Here is a 27,797-nt window from a genome sequence, read left to right as displayed (position 1 = left end):
TCATTGTGCAATACAATGAGGAGCTCTATTTAAAGTTTCTAAATGAACTTCCCTTCAAATTTGCGAAGTAATTAAAGCAGAAAACCAAAAAAAGAAAAAGAAAGCTGAAATCTTTCATATTAAATGTTCATGGGATATTCATATCTCATACTAAATGTATGGGAGAGTTTAAAGATAATTTTTTTGATATTTCCCGTTTTATTTTTAAAAATTTATTACGGCCATTTTACTCATTATGTTAAGTACTTTCGACATCAATATCAGTTTAATTTTTTTTGTTATCTGCAATAGTTACGGAAAAATCACCTGTGCACACTTAACGATTACACTCTTTATACATGTCGTCTTCGGACGCTCCGGGAATATGACAGTTGCCGAACTTTGACGAAAATTTCTATGCGCATTATCACTTTTGGAGTTCTGTAACTGTCTTACCACAAAAAACTTTAGACAGGGTTTAACTTTAAGCGCGGGTTCTCTATAATCCGGTTTTGTCGTATTTCACATAGACAACTATTAAAGTGACAGATCCCTGGTTTAAAGTTAGACTGTGTTTAAATTGTTTTGTGGTGAGACCATCTAAATTCCATACAAATCTTTAAAATTAACGAGGTAGGTATTATTTTAGTCACTAAATAGCTTCCCTTGGGGAAAATATCACAAATCAGTGTCAATCTTAATTTTATATATTCACATTTTAACGCTGAAGAGTTTGTTTGTTTGAACGCACTAATTTTAGGAACTACTGGTCCGATTTGAAAAATTATTTCGGTGTTAGATAGCCCATTTATCGAGGAAGGCTATATATCATCACGCTAAGACCAACAGGAGCGGAGCAATACGGGTGAAACCGCGGGACGCAGTTAATAACTATTATAATCTCTTCAAAACCATCATTGGCTGCGTTATTCCAAATGCTTCAATCAGATCCTGAAAAAAAAATATTGTTATTTTTTATTTATTTTCACTCAAAAAGGTAAGAAAAAAAGAAATAGGTAAGATAACAGCTACAGGTACATAATATACCAATCCTACTAATATTATAAATGCGAATACTACTGAAGCAATTATAATGAAATTTGGTATGTAGGTAGCTCAACACAGACTCCTTTTTTGAACACGCAGGCAAAGTCGCAGCCAGAAATCTTTACTAATATTATAAAGCTGAAGAGTTTGTTTGTTTAAACGCGCTAATCTCAGGAACTACTGGTCCCATTTGAAAAATTCTTTCGGTGTTAGATAGCCCATTTATCGAGGACAATTTTAAGCTATACATCATCATAGTAAGATCAACAGGAACGGAGCCACGCGGGCGAAACCGAACAGCACAGCTAGTCTTAATATACATATATAAATCTCGTGTCACAATGTTTGTCCTCAATGGACTACTAAACCACTGAACCGATTATAATAAAATTCGCACACCATGTGCAGTTCGATCCAACTTGAGAGATAGGATAGTTTAAATCTCAAATCGTTTTAGAGAAAGCGGGCGAAGCCGCGGGCGGTAAGCTAGTGTAGTATAAATATGTTAGTCTGTAAGGTATTTATTATATGGGTCTGTACAATTTATTGTCTGTTACCTGAAATAAATGTTATAAATATAATAAAATAAATAAAAAGTTTCCAAAATTTGTTAGTTTGATCACTGTTACACACTCACCCGCCATCTTTCCATGTTCATAGAAACAATAAATTGGTTCTCGTCAGAACTGTCTTCATTTTGCACCGTTTGAGGCACCGGTTCTACGAACGGCAGCCCGTGTTCTGGGTCTGGAAAATTGATATTTTTACGTGAAAATTATGTTAATCACTACATAGTATAAAACAAAGTCGCTTTCTCTGTCCCTATGTCCCTTTGTATGCTTAAATCTTTAAAACTACGCAACGGATTTCGATGTGGTTTTTTTTAATACGAGTGATTCAAGAGGAAGGTTTTAGTATATAATTTATTACGTTTTAGACAAAGCGGGCGAAGCCGCGGGCAGGAAGCTTTCAATATAAAAAAGGGCGTGTGTGCGAACACACGTGTCAGAAGTGATACTTCTTTGGCAAGATTCATAGATACCAAAATCGTCGCCTTACTCCATGACGTGACGGTATTGCCATGATACGATCTTGAAATAATTGTACTCTCAAAGCGCTTAAAGAAGTTTTACTTCAATAATAAACTAAAGGTGGTAAATTAACCATAGACAACAATCACTCCAAACCTTACTTAGTCAAGCATTTTTATTTTTTTGGTACTCGTATATGTACTTATAAAGTTCTGGAAAAACAAATTTATTTTTTTTTGTATCATTTTAGACTCATACACAACTAAATATGTACCTTTTCCATCCATAGACTAAGACTATCCAAAAAAACACTTCACTATGGTTATTTCGTATAAAAATAACATAATATTAATATAGTCAACTAAAATAAATTCGCACTATAGTATATTACTAGCTTTCCGCCCGCGGCTTCGCCCGCTTTGTGCTTTAAACTATCCTATCTCTCAAGTTGGATCGAACTGCACATGGTGTGCGAATTTTATTGTAATCGGTTAAGTGGTTTAGGAGTCCATTGAGGACAAACATTGTGACACGAGATTTATATATATTAAGATATTATCTACTAGGTTTCACAAGCGACTTCACCCGCGCAGTCAAAGAAAAACCCGCATAGTTCCCGTTCCCGTGGGATTTCCGGGATAGCGTCATTTTCCCGGGATATAATATAGCCTATGTCCTTTCTCGGGTATCAAAATATCTCCATACCAAATTTCATGAAAATTGGTTCAGTAGTTTAGGCGTGATTGAGTAACAGACAGACAGACAGAGTTACTTTCGCATTTATAATATTAGTATGGATGGTGTACTCACGTTCATAGACACTGATAAACCCGTCTCGCACCAAAAACGACATGTAGTATATATTCTCTATGGTCTTTGTGAAACTCGTGGGGTCCAACACTAAATGGTAGTAACTCTTGGCTCCGTTCCTACACGCCTTGTTAATGAAACGGTGCACTCTGCTCACCATCTCTGAGCCTTCGTCGGTTTTTTCTAATCTGTAAAAAAAAATTATTGTCATAATATATTGTGAAGTAACAAAATTAAATTCAAATTCAAATATTTTATTATTCAAATATTATAAAAACTGATCCGAACATGGATATTTCTCGTTTTATTTTTAAAAAGTTATTATTGTCATTTTAATCAAAGGGCTTTCGATATCAGTTTAAAGTTTTTTGATACCTGCAGTAGTTACGGAATAATCGCCTGTGCAGTGTGCACACTTCGATTACATCCGGTATATCTATACTAATATTAAAAAAGCTGAAGAGTTTGTTTGTTTGAACGCGTTAGTCTCAGTTTCTTTCGGTGTTAGATAGCCCATTTATCGAGGAAGGCTATAGGCTATATATCATTACGCTGAGACCAACAGGAGCGGAGCCAAGCGGGTGAAACCGCGAAGCACAGCTTGTAATATATAAATAATGATTTATATAAATATAATAAAAATCATAATATTGTGTTAAAATACAATATATATATTAAGGAAGATATGATAATTATTATGTTTAACGTTTTTTACCGCCCTCCCCCCCCCAAATCACCACCTAATCCAACTATTCAGAACCCCCCGCCGCTTTTTTCAACTTTCTCAGCCCCCCCTCCACTTTCTTACCACCCCCTCTCTCCTCTTTCTCTTCTTAAACTCACCGATCAACACTCTCCGGAGCGCTCAACTGCGCATTCTTCTGCGCGACGCGACGTTGCCGCTCCTTCGGCCTGTGCTCGGGCGGCGTTGGTGCGAACGTGCCGTGTAGTGATATAGAGGTGGACACTTCGCGGGGGAGGGAAAACGACCAGAATGTGGGGTTTTCCCGCTGAAAAACGCCAAGATCACGTGTCAGAAGTGAAACTTCTTTGGCAAGATTCAGATATACCAAAGTCGTCACTATTCTCCATGATGTGACCATGAAATTTTACTTTCAACGCGCCTGAGATGTTTCACCAAAAAACATTTTTTATGAATGAATTTTTAGCTGAGACATAAAATAATATTATGTATTACTAGCTGTCCCGGCAAACGTTGTTCTTTATTACTCTTTTCACTCTTTTCTATACAGTGCAGAGGTATGAAAACTAGATGTTGTCCGATTTTTAGGTCTACCCAATAAGCACACAACCTTATTTTTCATGATATATCTATATATATAAAAACTAGCTGTTCCCCGCGGTTTCACCCGCATTGCTCCGCTTCTGTTGGTCTAAGCGTGATGATATACTATATAGCCTTCCTGGATAAATGAGCTATCTAACACCGAAAGAATTTTTCAAATCGGACCAGTAGTTCCTGAGATTAGCGCATTCAAACAAACAAACAAACTCTTCAGCTTTATAATATTAGTAACCCGTTTTCTTTGATCACGGCCGCACGCGTGAACGGGTGGACCGATTTCGATAATTCTTTTTTATAATATTCCTTGAAGTACAACGATGGTTCTTATAGAGAGAAAACATAAACATGTACCACGCGCGAAGCCGGGGCATACCACTAGTTAAGTATAAAAATTTTAGAAGACTTACAATATGCTGCGCCAGTTCATGTTTGTCATATTTATTCTCCAGTCCCGTGACGGCTTCAGAACAACTTATAGCGAGGTCACTGGCCGCTCTGAGAACACGAGAGTCGAGATAGCTCTCACCTGAAATTATAAGTAATAGTTTACTAGCTTTCCGCCCGTGTCTTCGCCTGCTTTGTCTTAATCTTACGGAGCATTAACATCAACAAGCAAATACTCATTCTTAACTTCACTATGTCAAATTATTTTAGTGTAAACAGACACAGAGCTTTCGTTGCATTCAAGATGACTGAATACGAGTTTTCATTTACACTAAAAGATCAAGAAATAATGCTCTAGCTCTATGATCATTTGACTGCCTCCTTGGTACAGAGGTTGACGCGTGAGAGAACCGAGGGGCCTGGGTTCGATTCCCGGTGGACGAAGAAAAAAAATGTCTCGGTCTGGCAGGACACAGAAGGCTGATCATCTACTTGTCTCTAAAGAAAATTGATCAGTGAAACATATGTATAATGCATGTGCCCCTTACCCCACTTGGGGACATGGGGCTGAATCGAAATTTACGACTCTCAAATCGTCGTCGGATAAAGTAATGTTTTACCAAATAAAAAAAAAGAGTGTGTGTACTTATGTACACGCGTTAGAAGTTATACTTCTTTGGCGTATGGAAAAAATACTAGATTATACAACTTGAACATAGTTATCAATTTTCATACCACCTAGATCTAACTTCATGCTGTTAAATTTAGGTGTCGGTGTGCGCGCGCATCGTAAAAATTCACTCTCATCATTTTTCTCCATCGCACCAAAAGAAGTATGACTTCAATAAATATTTGAGTTTGAGTTTAAAACTCGATCGTTGTTTGATGATGATGATATACCTGGATGCCGCACCCTCTCCTCAACGCCACCTTGCTGTAGCAGTTTCTTCACCTCGTGAACAGCCTCCGTCGTCTTTTGCATTCTTTGATCATTGTTATCATTCTCTTGCTCTGAAAATGTATGAAATAAATGTTTACAATAAATGTTTGTTTTATTTTTATCTTTGTTGTTTTCAATATGTTTGTGGTTAATTATTATCACACACATAGTATTAAAAAAAAGTCGTGTTCCCAATCTAATAACTATGCGTAACAAAAAAAAAATGGCATAACTTTCTATAGTAATTTTCCGATTTTAAATAATTCATAACTCAAAACCTAAGTTTCCTCAGAGTGAAATTTCAGATTTAGATTCCATAGGACAATAGCTAACCACAAAAAAAAACGACTCTCAACTCCACACCCTATAATGTACAGTTTAGCCTGTACCAGTTTTACTTAATTTGGGGAGTTATATTTATAAGGAAAAACTAATATATTGCATTTGTCACATTCCAGCCGAGTCTTAAGCTCGTTCGAGTTATATTTCTTAATTTCTCAATTTCTTAATATATTATAAAGGCGAAAGTTTGTAAGTATGGATGTATGGATGTTTGTTACTCTTTCACGTAAAAACTACTGAACCGATTACAATGAAATTTAGCACATATATAGAGGATAACTTGGATTAACACACAGGATAGTTTTTATCCCGGAAATCCCACGGGAACGGAAACTATGCGGGTTTTCCTTTGCAAACGCGGGCGAAGCCGCGGGCGGAAATCTAGTTTCTTAATACTTTTACAAAATACTTTTTCCTGCTGTTACATACCAAGCAATACTGATTTTAGGAGATTACAATGAAAATTTGTAACATACGACATATTAACAATAAACTTCAAATATCTCAACACAGATTATGATAAAACCAATCGAGTCGACTTTAGATTTTAACTTGCTGCGCTCCGCGGTTTTACCCGCGTAGCTCCGCTCCTGTTGGTCTTAGCGTGATGATGATGGTGCCTTCCTCGATTAATGGGCTATCTAACACCGAAAGAAATTTTCAAATTGGACCAGTAGCTCCTGAGATTAACTCGTTCAAACAAACAAACTCTTCAGCTTTTTAATATTAGTATAGATTAACTGCTGATACTAAAATTTTAGTAGAAGCTAATTTGATACAATCCCTACTTCCCTACTTACCTTACCTATTATAAATGCGAAAGTAACTCTGTCTGTCTGTCTGTTACGCTTTTCCGCTTAAACCTCTCAACCGATTTTGATGAAATTTGGTACAGACAATCTTTAGACCCTGAGAAAGAACATAGGCTACCTTTTATTGCGAAATATATACCACGGGCGAACCCGGGGCGGACCGCTAGTAGTAAATAATAATAAAGAACTTACCCAAGCTTAAATCTTGAAGTATGACCCTATACCGCATCTTCCTATCATGACTCGTGGTAGATGAAGTCATGGCGTCTTCTTGATTAGATTTTCTTGTTTAAATGATAAGTTAAAACACTTTTACATGTAATAAAGCGGTGGCGGTAATACGTATTTGTTATTCCAATTTCCAAATTTGTGTTTTTTTGGCAGGTTCCAATTTTGAATATTGACATTTGACATCAATTTTTTTTATTGATTTATTTTTTAGACGGATACTGAAAAATTAGACTACAGAAAAAGTTAATATCATGGAAATCCAAGTGGAAATCTATACATATAGTATGTCTATATTTCCGTGGTTAATATACTACATACTGCATAGAGTAACTATTTATTAATCTGTGGTATAAATTTAACAACACTAACAACAAAATAAGATAACAAAATTATAGATCTTGCATAATTCATGAAGATTAATTAGTATTTCTGAATTTATTTGACGTTGGTGATTATTATTATTATAAATTTTTTTAGAGTGTAGTACAATACAAGCAATTTTTAAATAATTTTTATTAGGACTGTGAATAGGACGCCAAAATGACATGCAATTTTTTGATATGGTATACCTTACCAATTTCTACCTGTCACTATATTACTTGCTCTGTGGTCTTGTCTTGTCTGTAATCTGAATTCTGATGGAAAATTGCGGAGCGCGGCTTGAGGACAATACGGTTGACTTATGTCGATTATAAGTGTACATTAAAATAAATATAAAAATAAAATTTAAATGTTTTATATAATATTATCTAAATATGACTCATTATTACACAACAACTTGTAAAGTGTGTTGAGGCTGGCAGTGTTTGTGAGGTTATATTTGTTTTCTAGGATTTATAAACGTGTTTGTAATTAAAAATGGATTCAGGACCAGCTCAAGAAGTAACTGAGCTATTACGGCAATGGGAGGAACAACACACGACTCCTACGTATGACCCAATACCAACATTAACAAGGTAATTTTTTTTTATAAAGTTTGTTTCATACTTCCTTGGTACTTTTTTACCTTTCAAATTACCCGTATTATGTAGAACTAATATAACCAAAACTATTTCAACAATTTCAATCTTCAATGTCCATTGGCCATGCCCTGGGGGGCCCAGGGCATGGCCAGTAGAAAGATTTCAATACAAGTAGGGGGTCTCACCAGAAACCAAAATGAATTACTTTTTTGATTTATATTGTGTTGTCAATATAGCCATTGTACCCCTTATTTACATTAAATAGCAAAAATTGCAACTTTTCAAAACTACTTATATAAATAAATCATAAAAAAGTAGTTTTAAGACAATATGTTACAGCAGATAATGGTTGGACTAAAGCAAAGGGGGCGCAGGACTTATCAAAAATGGTCGAGATATTCGCCCTCAAAGATTGATGGTTTTCAGGGAGCTGAACGTAGGCAACTAATCAACAGTTACGTTAGGTTAGGTTTAGGTTAGGTAAGCCGTTAGGTTAGGTAAGCCGTTAGGTTAGGTTAGGTTTCTTAAAAAAAACTACACAAAAAATAAGAGCCCCGCAAAGCGGGGCTCTGTCGACGCGCTTAATCAATTTTTAAAGGCGATTATCTCGGCCATTTTGGATTTTAGAGAAATTTTTTTTCTATAAAACATGCTTATAATAGCGTAATCTTTACGATAAAACAATAATAAATAGGTGTTATAATGACACCAACTCCATCAAAAATTTTCTAAGTCCTGCGCCCCCTTTGCTTTAGGCGGACCGTCCTTTTTTCTTATCTCAATTGATAAGGCAGTCGCATCCATATGGATAATCCTAAAAAATACATTATAGGTACTTTACTAGCCTTTGAAAAGAAATAAATTCCATTTTATATTATAGTGTGATAGGACAGGTGTATTATACATCTGTTTAATTGATTAAGTCAGGGGTTCCCAATCTTTGGGTTCTCAATGCACGGTTTCATGTTAGATTTTTTGTCACAGCACCCTACCCACTTAACCTAGCTATTTGAAAAGGAAACAGTCGATGTAGGTACCTACAATACAATAATATAAATTAGGATAGGCAGAGAGGCAAAAATTAAAAGTATAAACTCAATTTCTTTATTGTAAAAAAATTAAAAGAGAAAAAAGTAAGCCTTAAGAAAAATAAAAATAAAACACGGTGAAAGCGATGCGCATGACATAAGTAGTAAATATAAAATCTTGTATGTTATTACGCTATGATTCTAACCAATTGGATTGCTCTAAGAAGCTACTGCGAAAATAAGCAGATCTAATCATGGCGCTCCTCTAACTTTCTTCCCACAAGGGCGCCGCGGCGCACAGTTTGGGAACCCCAGGATTAAGCTTTAAAATGACTTGCGAGTCTACAAATTTTACAAGTTAACAAGTTCACTACAATATAGAGATATTAGAGATTTATACTATTTAGTGATATATAAGGGAAAGGAAATAATATAAAAAACCTATTCTAGTAGCAATGCCGTTACAATCACTCTTAAAATAATTTTATTCAAATGATTATTGGGCTAAATAACTTGGCAAATATTCAATTTAACACAAATTGATATAATCACAATTGTATAGACTTCCTTGGTGGAATAACCTTCATGATGTATTTTTATAAGACTTTAAATGTGCTACAACTGATCTATAAATGTTTTATAGACATATTTTTTCTAATTACAAACTTCTAATGAAGTCACCCCCATAGTCAAGTAGGATTTCTGGGATAAACACTACCCTGTATTCTTTCTCAGGTCTCAATATATCTGTATACCAAATTTCATGTAAAAATTGGTGTAGTACTAGATTGCATCACATATTAACAGACAGACATGACATAGGACATTGTTTTGTAATATTTTTATTTATTTATTTATTTATTTATTTATTTATTTATTTATTTATTTATTTATTTATATCAGGCAGGCATATTATGTGATATTTTGTAAGTTCAAATTTTTTAGGTTAAAAACAATTTATACATAATATATTTTATATATCTAGATTTACAAAATAAAATCTTAATATATATAAATCTCGTGTCACAATGTTTGTCCTCAATGGTCTCCTAAACCACTTAACCGATTATAATAAAATTCGCATACCATGTGCAGTTCATCCAACTTGAGAGATAGGATAGTTTAAATCTCAAATCGTTTTAGAGAAAGCGGGCGAAGCCGCGGGCGGTAAGCTAGTATTACTATAAATTTTTAAATTTTAAAACACAATAATAATTCAAATTCCTATAGGCATCAATAAAATTGTGATTCAAGGTTATTTTATGCAACACAACAACTCAGTCTCATAAATATGAAAGAGACACTATTTATTCATATCTCAGAAAGATTGGTACCGTGGGTACAGGCATTATTACCCAACTACGAAAGAAGGAAGGTGGTATTAATGTAATTATCCAAATTACGATATATTGACATATACAGCACAGTTATCTTAATATTGACATAATATAGGCTGTTAAAATTAACAGACAGGTTTTTGTATTTTCATATTAGAAATAATTCTTTGTAACAAAATAATAAATTTTTGCCATGCAACTAAGGGCTTCAAAAATAAAAGATTCTCAAGATATATACCTAATACATTAAAAGAAAGTTTGTGAGGATGGAGAGATTTATGTATGTTTGTTAGTCTTTTGCAAAAAAAAACTACTGGACGGATTAGGATGTCAATATAGTTTTACTAACTTTTTGCGCATGGCCGTTTTGTCTAAAACTTAACAAAATATATACATACTTAAACCTTCCTCAAAAAATACTCTGTCTAATAAAAAAAAAAAAACTGCATCAAAATCCATTGTGTAGTTTTAAAGATCTAAGCATACATACAAATAGTAGACTAACGCGAGAAGCGACTTTGCTTTATACTATGTAGTCCGCCTCCTGGGTACAGTGGTTGACGCATTTGCGTAGAACCGAGGGGTCCTGGGTTCGAACTTCGATTCCCGGTGGAGACTACGAACAAGAAATGTCTCGGTCTGGCAGGACACAGGCTGTTCACGTACTTGTCCCTAAATAAAATCGATCAGTGTAACAGATGTATGAATAATGCATCTGCATTCTGCCCCATACCCCACTTGGGGACACGGGCCTTCACTTATGTAGTAATGATACAATCAGAATAACACATAAGAACTAGTTATAGAAATACTTGATTTTGCCTGTTGGATCTGTGACGTATATCTAGAATTCAATATTTTTTTTTAAATTACAGAATAGCAGAAATAATAGAAGCGGAGACAGAGAATTTCATGAAGAAGGATCCGGACCCGTTCGACGAGAGACACCCGTCGCGGACGGACCCTGAGTGCGCCTTGGGACACGCGCTCAAAGTTATGTTTAAGAAGGACAATTTTATGACTAAGGTATGTGCTAATCTTATAGAAATGTGATTTTTGGGAAAAATTCGGTCATGTAGCAAGTTTTGTTGAATTATAGATATTGAAATACTTATTCGAATACTAGCGATCACCCCCGGCTTCGCCCGTTTTTTATGTTTTCTCTCCATAAGAGACAACCTCGTACTTCAAGGAATATTATTAAAAAAGAATTAACAATATCGGTTCAGCCGTTCTCGAGTTTTGCGCTTAACATCATAGTACTTTTTGAGTTAAGCCAGAACATACATACAAACAGATTAAAGCAAACAAAAATTCTACAAATATTATCAACATTATACATATTATATAATATATATTTTTGGCTTCGACATTGATTGTAGATCACGCACCAAGTATTATTTTAAAAAAATATTCAAGGTACAGTTTTGACTTTCCTACGATTTACTTGTATGTATATAATAAATAGATTAATTTATTTTCTTTCAGCTCGTCAACGACTACGTACGAGACACGTACTATTCCCGTCAGAATATAACAGGTCGAGATGTTCATAAACTGAATGTAGCGGCTTGCAGATTGACGCTCGGTTTGATGCCCGGCCTCGAGATGAGTGTTGTGTTTCAGGTAATTGTAGTTTTTGTTTTTACACAACTGCGACAGGAGGAGTTATGTTTTTCTAGTGTATGTGTTTGTTTGAATCTGATATTATAGAAATAGAGACTGACCATTTTGGGCCAAGTGATTTTTTAAAAAATATAATAAACTAGCTTTCCACCCGTGGCATCGCCTGCGCATGAAAGCAAAACCCGCATAGTTCCAGTTCCCGTGGGATTTCCGGGATAAAACCTATCCTATGTCCCGGGGTAAAAAGTAGCCTATGTCCTTTCTCGGGTATCATAATAGCTCTATACCAAATATCATTCAAATTGGTTCAGTAGTTAAGGCGTGATTGAGTAACAGACAGACAGACAGAGTTACTTTCGCATTTATAATATTAGTATGGATACTCAATTTGATTGTACTTATTTGAATATGTGACGACAGAACTTCCATTTGCCACAATGGATTTTGATGATTATAAGAGCAAATAATGTGCTCTATATATAATTGTAAATAAATAATATATACACATCAACACCGTCTAGGGATATTATGTTTAAAGTTTTTAATTTCAAAAAATACTGGCTAGTTTTAAAATATTTTAAGAAAGATTATTTTATAAATCTTTTTAAATAATTCTAAATTTGAATTTAAGAAATTAAAGAAAAAACAAAAGATTTGCGCGGCATAACTAGAGAGAAGGTCGAAGGTGCACTTTACCTACCATTAGTTTTCGGTTCTTTTTTGTCATTTATTGGTGTTTTACAACAAGTTAGCGATTAATTTCGAAATTTGACACTGTACGCATCATGCAGCGGCGCCATTTAACAAGAGAGGAAATGTTAAGGGCAGTAGGCATGCTCCAAGCTGGGGCTACTCAACGGAGTGTTGCTGAGGAGATTGGAACAAAACAGAACGTTATCTCGAGATTATGGTCACGTTATCGTGCTACTGGAGAAGTGGCTGAAAGACACTCAGGTGGGAAGCGCATAACCACCCGACGACAAGACAGATTTTTGCAAGTTGCTGCAAGAAGGCAACCAAATGTTACGGCCATGCAGTTGGTTCAAAGGCTCCAGTCAGAGCACCAGTTGCTTGTGAGTGACCAAACTGTGAGGAGGAGACTGCATGAAGCTAATCTTCATGCTCGCAGACCGCTTCGTACTCCAGCACTACGCCGAGGAAATCGTGGACGAAGATTGCAGTGGGCTCGTGAACATTTGCTCTGGGAAGATAACCAGTGGTCTGTAGTGCTGTTTACTGATGAGTCTCGATTCGGTTTCCATCCCGATTCACGAAGAGTACGCGTATGGCGAGTTCCTGGTCGTGAGAGTCGACTACTACACCATCAGGAAGTCCACCCTTACCACGGTGGAACAATTATGGTTTGGGCCGGAATTCGTGTTGGTGGACGAACAGACCTCGTTTGGATCAGAAATACCATGACGGCTGAAAAATACCGTGACCAGGTGCTAGGACCAATAGTCAACCCCCATCGGTTACAAATGGGCCAAGAATTTACGCTCATGCACGACAACGCCCGTTCGCACACAGCGCGAGTGGTAACCAGGTGGCTGCAGGAGCACGACATATCCGTCTTAGACTGGCCCGCGCAATCACCTGACCTAAACCCTATAGAGCACGCGTGGGACATGCTCCAAAGAAGGGCTTTGAGGAATTTTCCTGAAAACATTGTGACTGAGGAGCAACTTTTTTTACATCTTAGCAGGACCTGGGACAATATCCCACAGCTTGACTTTGATAACTTGATTCAAAGCATGAAAAACCGTTGCAGGACGGTTGTTAACGTCATGGGTGGTTTCACTGATTATTGATTTTCTGAATGATTGCAAAAACTGGCATAATTTTCTTTTATTTTTAACTTTTTTCTCAAAAAACACATACGTCGTTAGTTTTGCCATTACTTCACCTTTTGTCTTTTTATAAATAAAATTTTATTTTCGCAAAAAAACTGTTTTTGTTTTATTCTAAGCTATAGCCTAATAAATAGGCTTTATAAAAAATATTAAGTTGCATTCTATTTATAACAAATTTTTAGTTAATTGAAAAAAATTCGTAATATCCCTAGACGGTGTTGATGTGTGTATTTTAATTTTTTTAATTATTTTATCATCATTTTTTTACTTACTATCTGGCGCGATGGCCCCAAATTGGATCTTGGCCTCCGACAGCAAGATCATCATTCTTTAGTACTCTAAAAATAATAAATAAGTAAATATTCCAGGACAATTTCCACACACGGCACGATCTGATCCCATACTAAGCTTTCGCTTGTGTTATGGAAACCAGATGGCTGATAAACATACATATATAATTTTAAATAATTACTTATATAGATAATTAACACCCAGACAGAGCAAACATGTATGTTCAGCACTCAAATATTTGCCCTGGATGGGAATCGAACCCACGACCTCTGGCTTGGAAGGCAGGGCCACGAATAATATTGACATGAATTAAATGATGTATTAATTTTGGTATTGTTACTAACATAGATATAAGAATATCGTCCTACTAATATTATAAATGCGAAAGTTTGTGAGGATATGTATGGTGTGTGTTTGTTACTCTTTCACGCAAATACTACTGCACCGATTACAATGTAATTTAGCACACATATAAAGGGTAACTTTGATTAACACATAGGGTAGGTTTTATCACGGAAATCCCACGGGAACGGGAACTATGCAGGTTTTTCTTTGAAAACGCGGGCGAAGCCGCAGGCGGAAAGCTAGTATATTATAAGATTATAATTACTATAATTTGTACAGGATAACGAAGCGCTAATCCATCGTCTAGTGAACTGGGCGACGAATTCACCGGAGCCGCTACAATGCTACGCGACGGGTTTGCTCGCTGCGGCCATGGAGGTGCAGGAGATTGCTACTAATTTTAGGTGAGGAATTTATTTACTCGAATAAATATAATTTTTAGCGTTCCGTACCCAAAGGGTAAAACGGGACCCTATTACTGAGTTTTTGTTGGCTGTCTGTCTCCAGGCTGGATCTCATAAACCGTGATAGCTAGAAAGCTGAAATTTTCACAAATGATGTATTTCCGTTGCCGCTATAACAACAAATACTAAAAATTAAAAAAAAAAATATTGAGGGAACCCTTCGTGCGCGACTCCGACTCGAACTTGGCCGGTTTTATTAAATTTATTTTTCTGTTAATATTTTACTAAAATAAATATAAATTCAAACTATTACCTGTAAATACTCCTTTTGAAGCGCTTCTGTTTAGTCGTAAAACGTCGAAGTGAAACTTCTTAGGCAATTATCGATGCCAAAATCGTAGCCTTACTCCATGACGTGACGGTATTGTCATGACGCAATCTTGAAATTTTACTCTCAACGCGCCTTAAGAAGTTTCACTTCAAAAGTACAATTTTATTAATTGGTTTCTAATATATTTAACTAGCTTACCGCCCGCGGCTTCGCCCGCTTTGTCTAAAACCTAATAAATTATATTTTAAAACCTTCCTCTTGAATCACTCTATCTATAAAAAAAATCGCATCAAAATCCGTTGCGTAGTTTTAAAGATTTAAGCATACAAAGGGACATAGGGACAGGGAAAGCGACTTTGTTTTATACTATGTAGTGATATTAAATTGAAGCATATATTTAACAATTAATCAATAATTTCCAGAGATCTGAATGCAATGCTCGTACCGCTCATGTTAAAGAGACTCCACGAGTTAAGAAACAAAACGCAAGATGAAAAGGTGAGGTTTTAATTTTCATATATGAGAATTAGATAATTGAAGTTATACTTCTTTTGGTGCGATGGAGAAAAATGATGAGAGTGAATATTAACGATGCGCGCGCACATCGACAGCTAAATTTAACAGCATGAAGTTAGTTCTAGGTGGTATGAAAATTGATAACTATGTTCAAGTTGTATATTTTTTTTCCATACGCCAAAGAAGTATAACTTCTAACGCGTGTACATAAGTACACACACACTTTTTTTTGTAAAAGAATCTTTGACATAAAATAAACAACTAGACAGCACAATTACTCTCAATAATGTCTGAAGCAAAACTCTGCCTTCTCGTCTATTGGGCAGAGTTTTCTAATCAGCGTACACAATAGACTTTGAACTTTACTGCAACGATTTAAGGTGTTAAATTGAATGAGTGTTATAATAAGGTATATTGTAAAAATATGTATATTGTATATTTTGAAGTGTCTTACTTGTTACTACAAATTAACTAACGGCCTTACTAATAAAAAGTTAAACAATGTATAAATTTCTACCATTTTCTACCATAGCTGTGTCCTGCTCTTGCTCACATGAAACGTAAATCATAAAAACAAGGCAGGTTGTTGCAATAACTAATCCATTGCATAGCGAATGGGTAACATTTTAGGCTGGTTGCAGAGCTTGACCGACCGTCAGTGCGTACCGTCGGTCCTGACGATACGCATCAACAATTGTATGACTATGACACTAATGCGCATGACAATACGCGTGCGTATGGTCGGTCTAGCTATGAACGTTTTTATGAATTTCCATACATATGACAAGCGCGACTGACGTACGCACTGATGGTCGGTCAAGCTCTGCAACCAGCCATATTAGCAAGACCGTTAGTATAGAAATTGAATATTTTCTTCTCCATCTAAATAACTTAAATAAATAACTTTGTATTTTATTGTAAAATATATAATTTTCAGCCAAACCACGTGACGCCGCCGAATCAAACGAGGCATTTTGCGCGTTTCGATAAAAGGAGGAATCACGATTATAAGAGTAACGGTCCTGTTAATGAAAAGACAGGTTAGTTTCATAAATCACTAGCTTTCCACCCGCGGCACCGTCCGCGAAGTCAAAGAAAAACCCGCATAGTTCCCGTTCCCGTGGGATTTCCGAAATAAAACCAATCCTATGTCCCGGGGTAAAAAGTAGCCTATGTCCTTTCTCGGGTATCAAAATATCTCTATACCAAATTTCATGTAAATTGGTTCAGTAGTTAGGCGTGATTGAGTAACAGACAGACAGACAGAGTTATTTATAATATTAGTATGGATAATACATATTTTTATTTATTTTTCTATATTTCCATAACAAAATGAAATATTATGCAGTTCTCTGTTGATGGAAGAATTTTTCAAATCGGTCACGTAGTTTCGTAGCCTGTTTTAAACAAACAAACAAAGTAAAAAGGTATCATTTTTATTTATAGCTGTGCCCCGCGGTTTTACCCGCATTGCTTCACTCCTGTTGGTCTTAGCGTGATGATATATAGTCTATAGCCTTTCTCGATAAATGGGCTATCTAACACCGAAAGAATTTTCCAAATCGGTCCAGTAGTTTCTGAGATTAGAGTGTTCAAACAAACAAGCTATCTCTTCAGGTTTTATTAGTATAGATTTTGTATTTTTATTTGTCAAATACTTAGGGAAACGATAAAAAGTAATGAAAATTGATATTTTTGGTTTTATGGCATTCAAATGCTTTATAAATATAATTTTATAAAGAATAGAAAAAATTAGATCTCGAGGCGGGACTCGAACCCGCATCCTTTCGCGCCAATCCGTCATCCGCAGATCAGGCATCCGCCCCGGATTTGCGCGAATGGATGCGGGTTCGAGTCCCGCCTCGTGATCGAATTTTTTCTATTCTTTATAAATTTATAGTAATGAAAATGTTAATAAAATAGTTTATTTATATTAATATATTTATATAAATTTCAGATCACGCGAAAGACGATGGGGGAGGGGGGGACATGGATATCGACGTCACACCACACACTCCCGTCAAAGATCCCGAAACGCCCGTCAAGAGTTATAATAGTGAGTTATCCTTATTCCCTAACAAAATTACATCATTTCTTATATTATTTAATAACTCAGGCCCCGGAATAACAGACACAATAGAAAATCTATTGTGTCGTGGACCGATCGGGCCGCTCGGGGCTCAATGTTCAATTCAATATAATAATACTAGCTTATCCCCCGCGGCTTCGCCCGCTTGGTCTAGAACCTAATAAATTATATACTAAAACCTTCCTCTTAAATCACCCTATCTATTAAAAAAAAACCGTACCAAAATCCGTTGCATAGTTTTAAAGATTTAAGCATACAAAGGGACATAGATAGGGACAGAGAAAGCGACTTTGTTTTATACTATGTAGTGATTTTAGGTAGAAAATTGTACTAAAAGACACATTTCATTTTTTTAGAAAATAAATAAAACTGCATTTATAAATATTTCTGAAAATTTTCTTGTAATATCTAGCTATTGTACCGATTTCAATCTGTTAAAATTTATCTCTGTACTTTTATTGCATCGATTGGTAGAGTCAATTATTATTCAGCAATCTCTCTAAAGAACTAACTACATAATTTGATTTTTAGTTTTACAGCATTCAAATCACTACATAGTCGCTTTCTCTGTCCCTTTGTATGCTTTAATCTTTAAAACTAAAGAACGTATTTTGATGCGGTTTTTTAAATGGATGAATGATTCAAGAGGAAGGTTTTAGTATTTTATTTATTAGGTTTTAGACAAAGCGGGCGAAGCCGCGTGCGGAAAGCTAGTCCATACTAATATTATAAATGCGAAAGTAACTCTGTCTGTCTGTCTGTTACTCAATCACGCCTAAACTACTGAACCAATTTTCATGAAATTTGGTATGGAGATATATTTGGATACCCGAGAAAGGACATAGGGTACTTTTTATCTCGGGAAAATGACACAATCCCGGAAATCCCACGGGAACAGGAACTATGCGGGTTTTTCTTTGACTGCGCGGGCGAAGCCGCGGGCGGAAACCTAGTGCTTTATAAATGAGACAATTTTAATGTTTCCTCAACAGATGTAGTATGGTCGCCGCCCGGCAGCGCTTGCAGACCACAAATACATGAAACGTCATCAAATTCTAGTTGGGTCGAAATGGAGACATATGTTATTGGTGAGTTTTTATATACTAGCTGTGCTCCGCGGTTTTACCCGCATTCTTCCGCTCCTATTGGTCTTAGCGTGATGATATATAGCCTACTAACTTTACGTCCGCGTTATCAAATTAAAACCCGCATAGTTCCCGTTCCCGTGGAATTTCCGGGATAAAACCTATGCGTCCTTTGCCAGGACTCCCCAACTATTTATATATGAAATTTCATTTTTCATCAATATCGGTTCAGTCAGTTCAGGCATGATGAAGAGGCAAACAGACAATTTTTAAATTAGTACATTGTGAAAATATGCTGAATTATTATTTATTTTTTTTATTTATTTTTTCTCCTTTTTTTCAGGAAACATACAAATACATCCACCTACAGACGCAACAAAACAAATGCTCATATTGAGGTATTTAACACCAATGGGAGAATATCAAGAGGTGAGTCGAATTCAAACTCAAACTCAAACTCAAACATTTATTTATTCAATTAGACTTCTTCGAGAAGCACTTTTGAATCGACATTACATAGTTTTAACATTTACCACCGATTCGGAAAGCAGTATCTAAGGAGAAGAACCGGCAAGTAACTCCATAGTTGCTCTTTTAAATCATTCAAATTTAAATATCTGTTCCCGTGGGATTTCTGTGATAATATTATGTCCTTTCACAGGTCTTGAAACTTATTTTTGCAGCAAATTAAATCCAAATCAGTTCAGTGGTTGAGGCGCGAAGAAGAGACAGATAGACAGAGTTACTTTCGCATGTACAATATTAGTTAGGATTATTATTTATTAACATAGCTTTGTTCACATTATTTGTCACAATTTAGTTGCCTTACAGTTACTTATAGATTTAAAGTGAAACTTCTTTAGTTGAGTTGAAAATTTCAAGGTCGCGTCATGAAAATACCGTCACGTCATGGAGGAAGGCGACGATTTTGGTATCTTTGAATCTTGCCAGCGAAGTTTCACTTCTGACACGTGTGCTTGGCACATACGATCTTTTTTATTGAAGCGAAACTTCTTTATCGGGGTTAGAAAAAAAATTAGTGTAACATTTTTCCGTTACGCGCCATCTTTTTCTTCTCCCTACCACGCGTGATTTGACGTATTTCTGTAAAGATGCATATAGTAAATTTTTTTTTTGAAAAACTAGGTCATAAAGAAGTTTCACTTCTTACGTGTGTACACACACGCACATATTTTTTTTTGTATAAGGTGTGTATTTTATTTTGTTTCTTTCCAGTTTCTATCGCACGTGTTCGAGAAAGATGCACTAGGACTGATCTTAGGCTATCTAAATGTGAGGGAGTCCAAAGATTCAAGATTGGCGTTCGAAGCGTTGAAGTATTTAGCGGCTCTGCTGTGTCATAAGAAGTTCTCGATAGATTTTATTAATATGGGCGGTTTGCAGGTATGGTTTTTATGTTTATTTTAAATAATAATAATGATTGTTTTTCTACACTAATATTATAAAGAGGAAAACTTTGTTTGTTTGTTTGATTGTAATGAATAGGCTCATAAACTACTGACCGATTAAAAAAATTATTTCACCATTCGAAAGCTACATTATCCACGAGTAATATAGGATAGGTTTTATCCCGGAAATTTCACGGGAACGGGAACTATGCGAGTTTTTCTTTGAAACCGCGGGCGGAGCAGCCGGCGGAAAGCTAGTGTGTTTATATTGTATTAGCTGTGCTCCTCGGTTTTTCCTGCAGTTCTCCTCTCCTGTTGGTCTTAGCGTGATGAAATATAGCCTAGCCTTCCTCGATAAATGGGCTATCTAATACCGAAAGAATTTTTCAAATCGGACCAGTATTTCTTCAGATTAGCGCGCTCAAACAAACTCTTCAGCTTTATATTATTAGTATAGATTAAGTAACCCTATAATTTATTTATTTATTTTCCTCAAAAAACTTACAACTACCAGTTACAAAGTATTACATAGTATAAATTGGAGAGGACTGGTGTCTGCGATAGGCAAAGCCTGTAATGCAGATCGCCAGGCACTCACCCAGTCGAACCGCTTAATATTTGCTAAGTAACATAATATTAACAACATAAAATAAACCGTTTAGAGGTACAAAACATCTAGAACAAAAGAGAAACAAAAAGGGGAAATAAAATATCTTAAATGTTACATAATATTTAACATTTTACAAAAGATAAAAAAAGAACAACTTATACAAGAAAATTAAATAATTTATCTACCATTTTACAGAAATTCCTTGAAGTACCAAGACCATCGGTGGCCGCTACGGGCGTGTCCATATGTCTCTACTATTTGGCATATTGTGAAGATGCTATGGAAAGAGTGTGTCTATTGCCAAGGAGGACGTTGGGTGATTTAGTGCGGTAAGAAAGAAAAATAGGTAAAAAGATTGGAAAAAGCTAAAAAGATATGGGAAAAAAGATAGAAAAAACACGCTCAAAATCATGAAATTATTATACTGTCACCGATCTTTATAGTGGATCCAAATCCATTATAAAGGAATTATACACACACTGACACATTTAATTAAAACTTTGTACGCTTAAGGGTTACAGTGACGAAGTAGGGAGTAATAATTTCATTAGTTTGTGTGTGTGCGTGTTTTTTTTTAATAGGCGTGCTCCTTCATATATTAAATAGAGAGATCACATTTATATACAGGGTGTCCCACTGTTGGTATACTAAGCTCAAAGGAGGTTATAGTTTTGCATACGCTGAGTATGTAAAAAATACTTATTAAATTCCAGACGCATTTTTTTTTCAAATAGATGAAGTCTTAAATCTCTATGTGTACACTCATAAAAAGCAACCCGCCCAGATTTGCTACCAGAGCACGTGAGCTATCGTTTAAGATTATGTTTTCATAGACAAAATGCTCACATTAGAGAAGCGGTATATATGCCGACTGCGCGAAGCTAGAGAAGAAAACATGGACTTTCAGGAAAAATTTAGCAAAAAAATCTTGACGTAATTATGTTGTTTAAGTATTTTTTTCATGATCAATGTATGCAAAACTACAAGTCCCTTCGCGCTTAGTATACCAATAGTGGGACACCCTGTATATATAGATATCAAACTTATTTATTTAGATATTTTGCGACTATGATGATGACTATGACGACGACGATGAAGACGATGACGATGATGATGATGATAATATTTATTTACAGATACGCACTATGGCTGCTAGAGTGCTCTCACGATTCTGGCCGGTGTCACGCGACCATGTTCTTTGGCCTGTCGTTCCAATTTAGAGTTATTTTGGAGGAGTTTGACAATCAGGTACGTTATGTTTATTTTTTATGGGAAGATATACGAATCTCTTATCTATACTAATATTATAAAGAGGAAAGGTTTGTAATTATGTATGTATGTATGTATGTTTGGTTTTCACGCATAAACTACTGGACCGATTTCAAAAATTCTTTCACCATTAGACGCTGCGTCTTCACTGAGAAACATAGGCTAGGTTTTAGCCAGGAAATCCCGCGGGAACGGGAACTATGCGGGTTTTTCTTTGAAAACGCGGGCGAAGCCGCAGGCGGAAAGCTAGTATATATAAATTTCAAGAAACATGTATTGTACGGGCGGCTAGTATAAAATATAGAAAGAAAAAACTAAATTTTTAATTTTTTTTTTCTGTGTATGTGTTTGTCACTGAACTCCTGAACGGCTGGACCGATATTAATAAAAAAAATTGTGTCTTCTAGCGAATTTGATGTGTTTTTTTTAATTAAAATACTATACAATAAAAAGTACAAACACTTTGTTGCCACTGGATCAGTGATTTGATTTTGTGTCAAAAAAGCATATATTTTTATGTCCATTCCAGGACGGTCTCCGAAAACTGTACAACGTGATATCCACCTTGCCGATCCTCGGGTCTGATGATGAGGAGCTCCGGGTGTCTGATGATGAGACGTGTGCTGCGAGACAGATTGTGAGGCACGTGTGTGTCGCTTTACGGAGGTAAAATATTTTTTTTTAGTAGGTTTTGAGAATGGAAATCTTATGGTTGAAGCTTTTTTGGGAGTAAAATAGTCTATAGATGCTTTGAGCAGTCTTTTTTTCTAGTTTCCAATCTTAGGGACTGATTTTTTTTGGGAGTGAAAACTTCTTTGTCGCTTTGAGCAGTTTTTTGTAGGGGATAATCTTAGGGACAGATTATTTTGTGTAATGGCAACATTTTTTCCCCGCGTCGAGCAGATTTTAGTAATGGGAAAATCTTGGGTAGATTTTGTCATTAGTGGTGTATTTGTCATTGCAAACTCCTCATAAATATCCCCTAAAGAAAAAAAACAATAAAACGTGGTCTTATCTAGCGTCAAAATTTTTATCGCTAAAAGTAAATCTAATTTGTTCGTATTTTGCAGGTACTTCGAAGCGCACTTAAGGATAAGAGCGGCGCAAGTTGCGAGACAGCAAGGTGATACTGTGCCCGAACCGCCGCCTTATAAGGTCAGTCATTTAGATGTTGATCCACAAAATAATATATCATTGAAAACAACAAATAAAATCTTACACAAAGAAGTCAAAAAACTGCGTAACATAAAATTAAAGGCCTATTGCAGTTTAAATAAATAGACATAAACAGGCGATTAGGAGCCTTGTTGTGTGTCATCAATTCTTTAAAGTTAAACCAAAGTGAAGCTGTGTTTACCAATAAATAAATTGAAAGCGAGAGCGACGTACACGGACTGCTCGAGCGGTCGGTCGTTGACTGCTCGAGCTGTCGCTACAAACCGCGCAGTTGACTGCTTGAAGCGGTCGCGACGGCTCGAGCAGGCCGTGTACGGCGGTGAATGAATGTCCATAGTTCCGCTTCTAGCCGTCGTTCTCGACTGCTTGAAGCGGTCCGTGTACGGCCGCCCTTACGGTCTTGTTTCCAATATTGACATTGTCTTTGACATTGAAATCGATATCCTAAATATGATAAATGGAGTACCCATTCAGGATATCGTTTTTAAAGACTTAAAAATTCCCCTGTTTCCTTAAACTAGGCGTCAAAATCGTCCCCCGAAGAGATCCAAGAGCAGATCGAGCTCGTGCAGCACGCGGCGTGTGCTCGCTGGCCGCCCGCAGACGAGCTGCTCGCGCTCGGCGGAGTTACGCTGCTGCTGCAGGTCGTGGGCTACGCGTATGACTGGAACTTCAACGGCCGGTGAGTGTGGGGATGCCATCTTAGACTGTGGGGATGCCATTCTTCACTGTGGGGATGCTATCCTCGACTGAGGATGTACATTAGGGGGTTGTTGTGGGGCCATCCTGTAGCGGGGATGCCATCCTCTTGTGAGAATTGACGTCTTGGAGTTGTAGAAGGCTGATATTCGAGTGAGGATGCCATCCTCTTGTGAGTCCTCATTCTAGGTGTCTTTTTTGACAAACAAACGTATTACTTTTGCGATTATAAAATTGTGTTCCATTAAAAGTTTATAAAATAAAGTTATTTCTCTACACACAGAGCCGAGACGGTCCGCTCGGCGCTGGACGTGGTGGCTATATGCTGCGTGGCGCCGCGCGTGCAGCTGCTGCTCACCGAGCGGCTCGACATGCGCGACACCGAGCTCACCACCGGCGTGCACATCGTGCTCGGTGAGCGCGCACCGACACTAACACTTGCACAGACACTAACACTTGCACCGACACTAACACTTGCACCGACACTAACACTTGCACAGACACTAACACTTGCACCGACACTAACACTTGCACCGACACTAACACTTGCACCGACACTAACACTTGCACAGACACTAACACTTGCACCGACACTAACACTTGCACAGACACTAACACTTGCACCGACACTAACACTTGCACCGACACTAACACTTGCACAGACACTAACACTTGCACCGACACTAACACTTGCACCGACACTAACACTTGCACCGACACTAACACTTGCACAGACACTAACACTTGCACCGACACTAACAATAACACTAACACACACGACACGCCACGCCACAACACCCCACGTGAAGACATGCCACGCCACACCACAAAAAATATCGCAACATCGACATAATTATAATAAAGTGACAATATTGTCACTGTTTTATTGACACTTCAACCACAACAGGCTACAACACACTTTTGAACATGTAAACACACATTAAAATACTAGCTATCAACGCCGAATCCGCACATGTTTATCCAGTAAATAAATGACAAATGCCACTAAATCGTAATAAACAAACAAACAAAAAACCCTTTGTAATAGTAGTATGTAATTATAAACTCAAGATTTTGTTACACAAATTTTTACAGGTGCAGCGGACGGTGATATAGTGGTGGAACCGGAAGTGCAAAAGGCGGCATTAAACGTGCTGGTCAACTGTGTGTGCGCACCTTTACACCGGGTAAGTTGATGATTAGTGATTTTATTGTAATCAAATATCTTGAGTCAAAATCACGCTTAAAAAAGTAAAAATAAAAGAAATAGCTCACAATCACACTCAAAGAGATTAAAAAAAGATTTCACAATCTCGCTCATATAGTTGTTAAAAATTGCAACTAAAATCTCGCAAAAATTGTCCGAAGCAAAACTCTGCCTAATAGAATCAAAGGCAGAGTTTTGCTTTGGATTTTTTTTGACTAATTAGCGCATGCAATAGACTGTGAACATTATTGCAACGAAATAAGGTGTTGATTTGAAATTTGAATGAATTTTTTATACAACACCGCACGGACATTTTGACGATCTTTTAATAGGGTATTGTGCGTCTAGTTTTTTTTTATTTCAATGAAAAAACCCACATAGTTCCCGTTCCCTTGGGATTTCCGGGATAAAACCTATCCTATGTGTTAATCCAAGTTACCCTCTATATGTGTGCCAAATTTCATTGTAATCGGTTTAGTAGTATTTGCGCGAAAGAGTAACAAACACACACACACATCCTCACAAACTTTCGCATATTTTATAATATTAAGTAGGAAGGAAGGTTAGTAGGATTAGTAGGATAGGATTCAAGTTGCCTACTTTTGAAACATAATTCAAGCTTCAAATTACGAGGTAATTTAGCCCTAAGTTATGCATTCCGGTATAAATGTTTAAGTTGACAAGCTTCAACTTGCCCCAACTTTATACGGAGGAGGGCTCTTAATATAAAATTCAAGTTTCAACCTTATAAAGATAACTTAACCATAACTTATCTCTTTCAGTCCGGAGTATCGACGGCTCGGTTTTCACTTACCGGGTCAACAAAGAAGAAAGCGGCGGTCAAATCGTACGAGGACGTGATACAAAAAGTTTGGGAGAGCGTGCGAACAAATAATGGAATAATGGTAAGGAGAATTTATTTTTTTATTGTATATGTTTTTTGGAAAATTTTTATGAGCAACTAGCAAACCGGGTGAACTCCGTTTCGCCACCAAAGACACCTTTTCTTTGCTATAAACCTCACGGAGCCCGAGACCTTTCCAACGAATGCAAAACCGTGGAAATCGGTTCGTGCATTCTGGAGTTATAGCGTCAGGAAGGAAAACCCGACTTATTTTTATATAGTAGACGACACATACGAAAGAGCATGTGTGCCGAGCACACGTGTTAGAAGTGAAACTTCTTTGGCAAGATTCAAAGATACCAAAATCATTGCCTTACTTCACGGACGTGATGGTATAGCCATGACTTTAGGGACAAGTAGGTGATCAGTTATCTGTGTCCTGCCAGACTTTTTTTCCTTGTCTGCACCCAGAATCAAACCCAGGACCCTTCGGTTCTACGCTCACCCGTTAACCACTGTACTAAGGAGGCGGTCGTTGTTGGCTAAGATAACACGCCTCGCCACGCCACTATAAGACTAAAAATCGATCAGTAAAACAGACGTATGCATTATGCATCTGCCCCTTACCCCACTTGGGGACATGGGGTAAGGGGCAGATGCATTCATCACTTTTTTCTAAGGCGGCGATTTTGGTATTTTTGAATCTTGCCAAAGAAGTTTCACTTCTGACGCTCTAATTTCGATATTTTAAGGAAAACCATGTAATTTCCAGGTGTTACTATCGCTAATGATGGTCAAATCGCCGATAACAGACGCGGACCGTATACGAGGGCTCGCCTGTAGAGCGCTAGCCGGTCTAGCGCGATGTCCGACCGTTCGGCAGATCATATCCAAGCTGCCGCTGTTCACAACTTCGCAGATACAGGGTGAGTGCGTTTAAAAATAGCTGACTTGACGGTTTCTTGGCATTTTTTCATTCGTTAGTAATCACTTTGGATGTCAGACAAGGATGTCTATCGGAGTAAGGTAGTAGAGATAGGAGTCTTCATAACTAGCTTAACCCCATCCCTACTTCCCTACTAATATTATAAATGCGGAAGTAACTCTCTCTGTCTGTTACGCTTTCCCGCTTAAACCTCTCAACCGATTTTGATGAAATTTGGCACAGACAATCTTTAGCTCCTATATGTGCGAAGCCGGGGCGGACCGCTAGCTATATCATAAAATCACTTGTTCTTACGTGATAGAAAGTCAAACGTACGAACCAGTGGCGGTACGTTCATACAAGCCGAAAAGCCCGGCTTGCCTAAGGAATTCGCTACGAGACAGGAAAATACCCAAATTCACTTTTGAATATTCGCGCGCAACGAGCAATTCAAAATTTGCTCCGAAATTCAATGAAAACTCACCAACAAACAATGTCGAATTCGAGTCAAACTTTTTAATTTCATCCTTCTTGCTATCTAAATAAAGTCGTACTTTGTATAAACAGTGCGGTGTCCTTCTTGAGTGACATATAGTTCTCTCGCTTGCACTCGTGGGCTTTTACCGGGCTTTGCGCTTATCTCTTCTAACGTATGAAATTTTGTTGAAGTAGCTACATACCTATCTATAGAATTCTATAGCAATTTATATGCCCAACAAAGCCGGGCTTTAACAGTGTGAAGATAGTTACGATTGCGCGTCGCGCGAACGAACGTCGTGAATATTATTGTTAGTATAGTTTAGCGCGTGATTATACCGGTGTAATTTAGGTTAAGTTTTTCGAATTTTGTGATAAAATAAGTGTCGCGACACAGATTGTATTGTAAATTGTGATGGTTTGCTTTGTGCT

The 27,797-nt window shown here is 36.9% G+C and overlaps 2 protein-coding genes across 4 annotated transcripts in view; one reads left to right on the top strand and one right to left on the bottom strand.

Annotated features, from left to right (window-relative positions):
* Positions 1–224: 224 nt before the first annotated feature.
* Positions 225–6,971, bottom strand: LOC123702134 (EP300-interacting inhibitor of differentiation 3-like). The gene is made up of 7 exons (XM_045649793.1): positions 6,844–6,971; positions 5,458–5,568; positions 4,581–4,699; positions 3,711–3,877; positions 2,868–3,055; positions 1,664–1,773; positions 225–930 (listed from the first exon to the last, which is right to left on the bottom strand). Exons 1-7 carry the CDS (start codon positions 6,911–6,913, stop codon positions 874–876), a joined length of 822 nt encoding a protein of 273 aa, XP_045505749.1. The 5' UTR covers positions 6,914–6,971; the 3' UTR covers positions 225–873.
* Positions 6,972–7,500: 529 nt separating this feature from the next.
* LOC123702121 (DDB1- and CUL4-associated factor 1) overlaps positions 7,501–27,797 on the top strand; it is a 45,686-nt gene continuing 25,389 nt past the window's right edge. For 2 of the 3 annotated variants that reach the window (XM_045649770.1, XM_045649769.1), the window contains exons 1-19: positions 7,501–7,838; positions 11,085–11,235; positions 11,698–11,835; positions 14,604–14,728; positions 15,482–15,557; positions 16,513–16,615; positions 17,533–17,631; positions 18,657–18,752; positions 19,093–19,178; positions 19,986–20,153; positions 20,964–21,097; positions 21,905–22,016; positions 22,567–22,703; positions 23,108–23,192; positions 23,735–23,895; positions 24,196–24,326; positions 25,008–25,099; positions 25,902–26,024; positions 26,736–26,889. In XM_045649770.1, coding sequence (XP_045505726.1) covers positions 7,741–7,838; positions 11,085–11,235; positions 11,698–11,835; positions 14,604–14,728; positions 15,482–15,557; positions 16,513–16,615; positions 17,533–17,631; positions 18,657–18,752; positions 19,093–19,178; positions 19,986–20,153; positions 20,964–21,097; positions 21,905–22,016; positions 22,567–22,703; positions 23,108–23,192; positions 23,735–23,895; positions 24,196–24,326; positions 25,008–25,099; positions 25,902–26,024; positions 26,736–26,889 — 2,269 coding nt within the window. In that variant the 5' untranslated portion in view covers positions 7,501–7,740. The remainder of the gene's footprint in view (positions 7,839–11,084; positions 11,236–11,697; positions 11,836–14,603; positions 14,729–15,481; positions 15,558–16,512; positions 16,616–17,532; positions 17,632–18,656; positions 18,753–19,092; positions 19,179–19,985; positions 20,154–20,963; positions 21,098–21,904; positions 22,017–22,566; positions 22,704–23,107; positions 23,193–23,734; positions 23,896–24,195; positions 24,327–25,007; positions 25,100–25,901; positions 26,025–26,735; positions 26,890–27,797) is intronic. The other variant, XM_045649771.1, reaches the window with a different exon arrangement.

The sequence above is a fragment of the Colias croceus genome, chromosome 23 (genome assembly GCF_905220415.1).
Source record: "Colias croceus chromosome 23, ilColCroc2.1".
Lineage (NCBI taxonomy): Eukaryota > Metazoa > Arthropoda > Insecta > Lepidoptera > Pieridae > Colias > Colias croceus.
This window is presented reverse-complemented; position numbering and strand designations above follow the sequence as displayed.

Coding starts and splice junctions, on each gene's coding strand:
- LOC123702134 (XM_045649793.1), bottom strand. CDS start 6,913: ATGACTTCATCTACCACGAGTCATGATAGGAAGATGCGGTATAGGGTC. Junction 5,569..6,843: donor ACTTCAAGATTTAAGCTTGG/GTAAGTTCTTTA, acceptor ATACATTTTCAG/AGCAAGAGAATGATAACAAT. Junction 1,774..2,867: donor GTTTATCAGTGTCTATGAAC/GTGAGTACACCA, acceptor TCAATTTTCCAG/ACCCAGAACACGGGCTGCCG.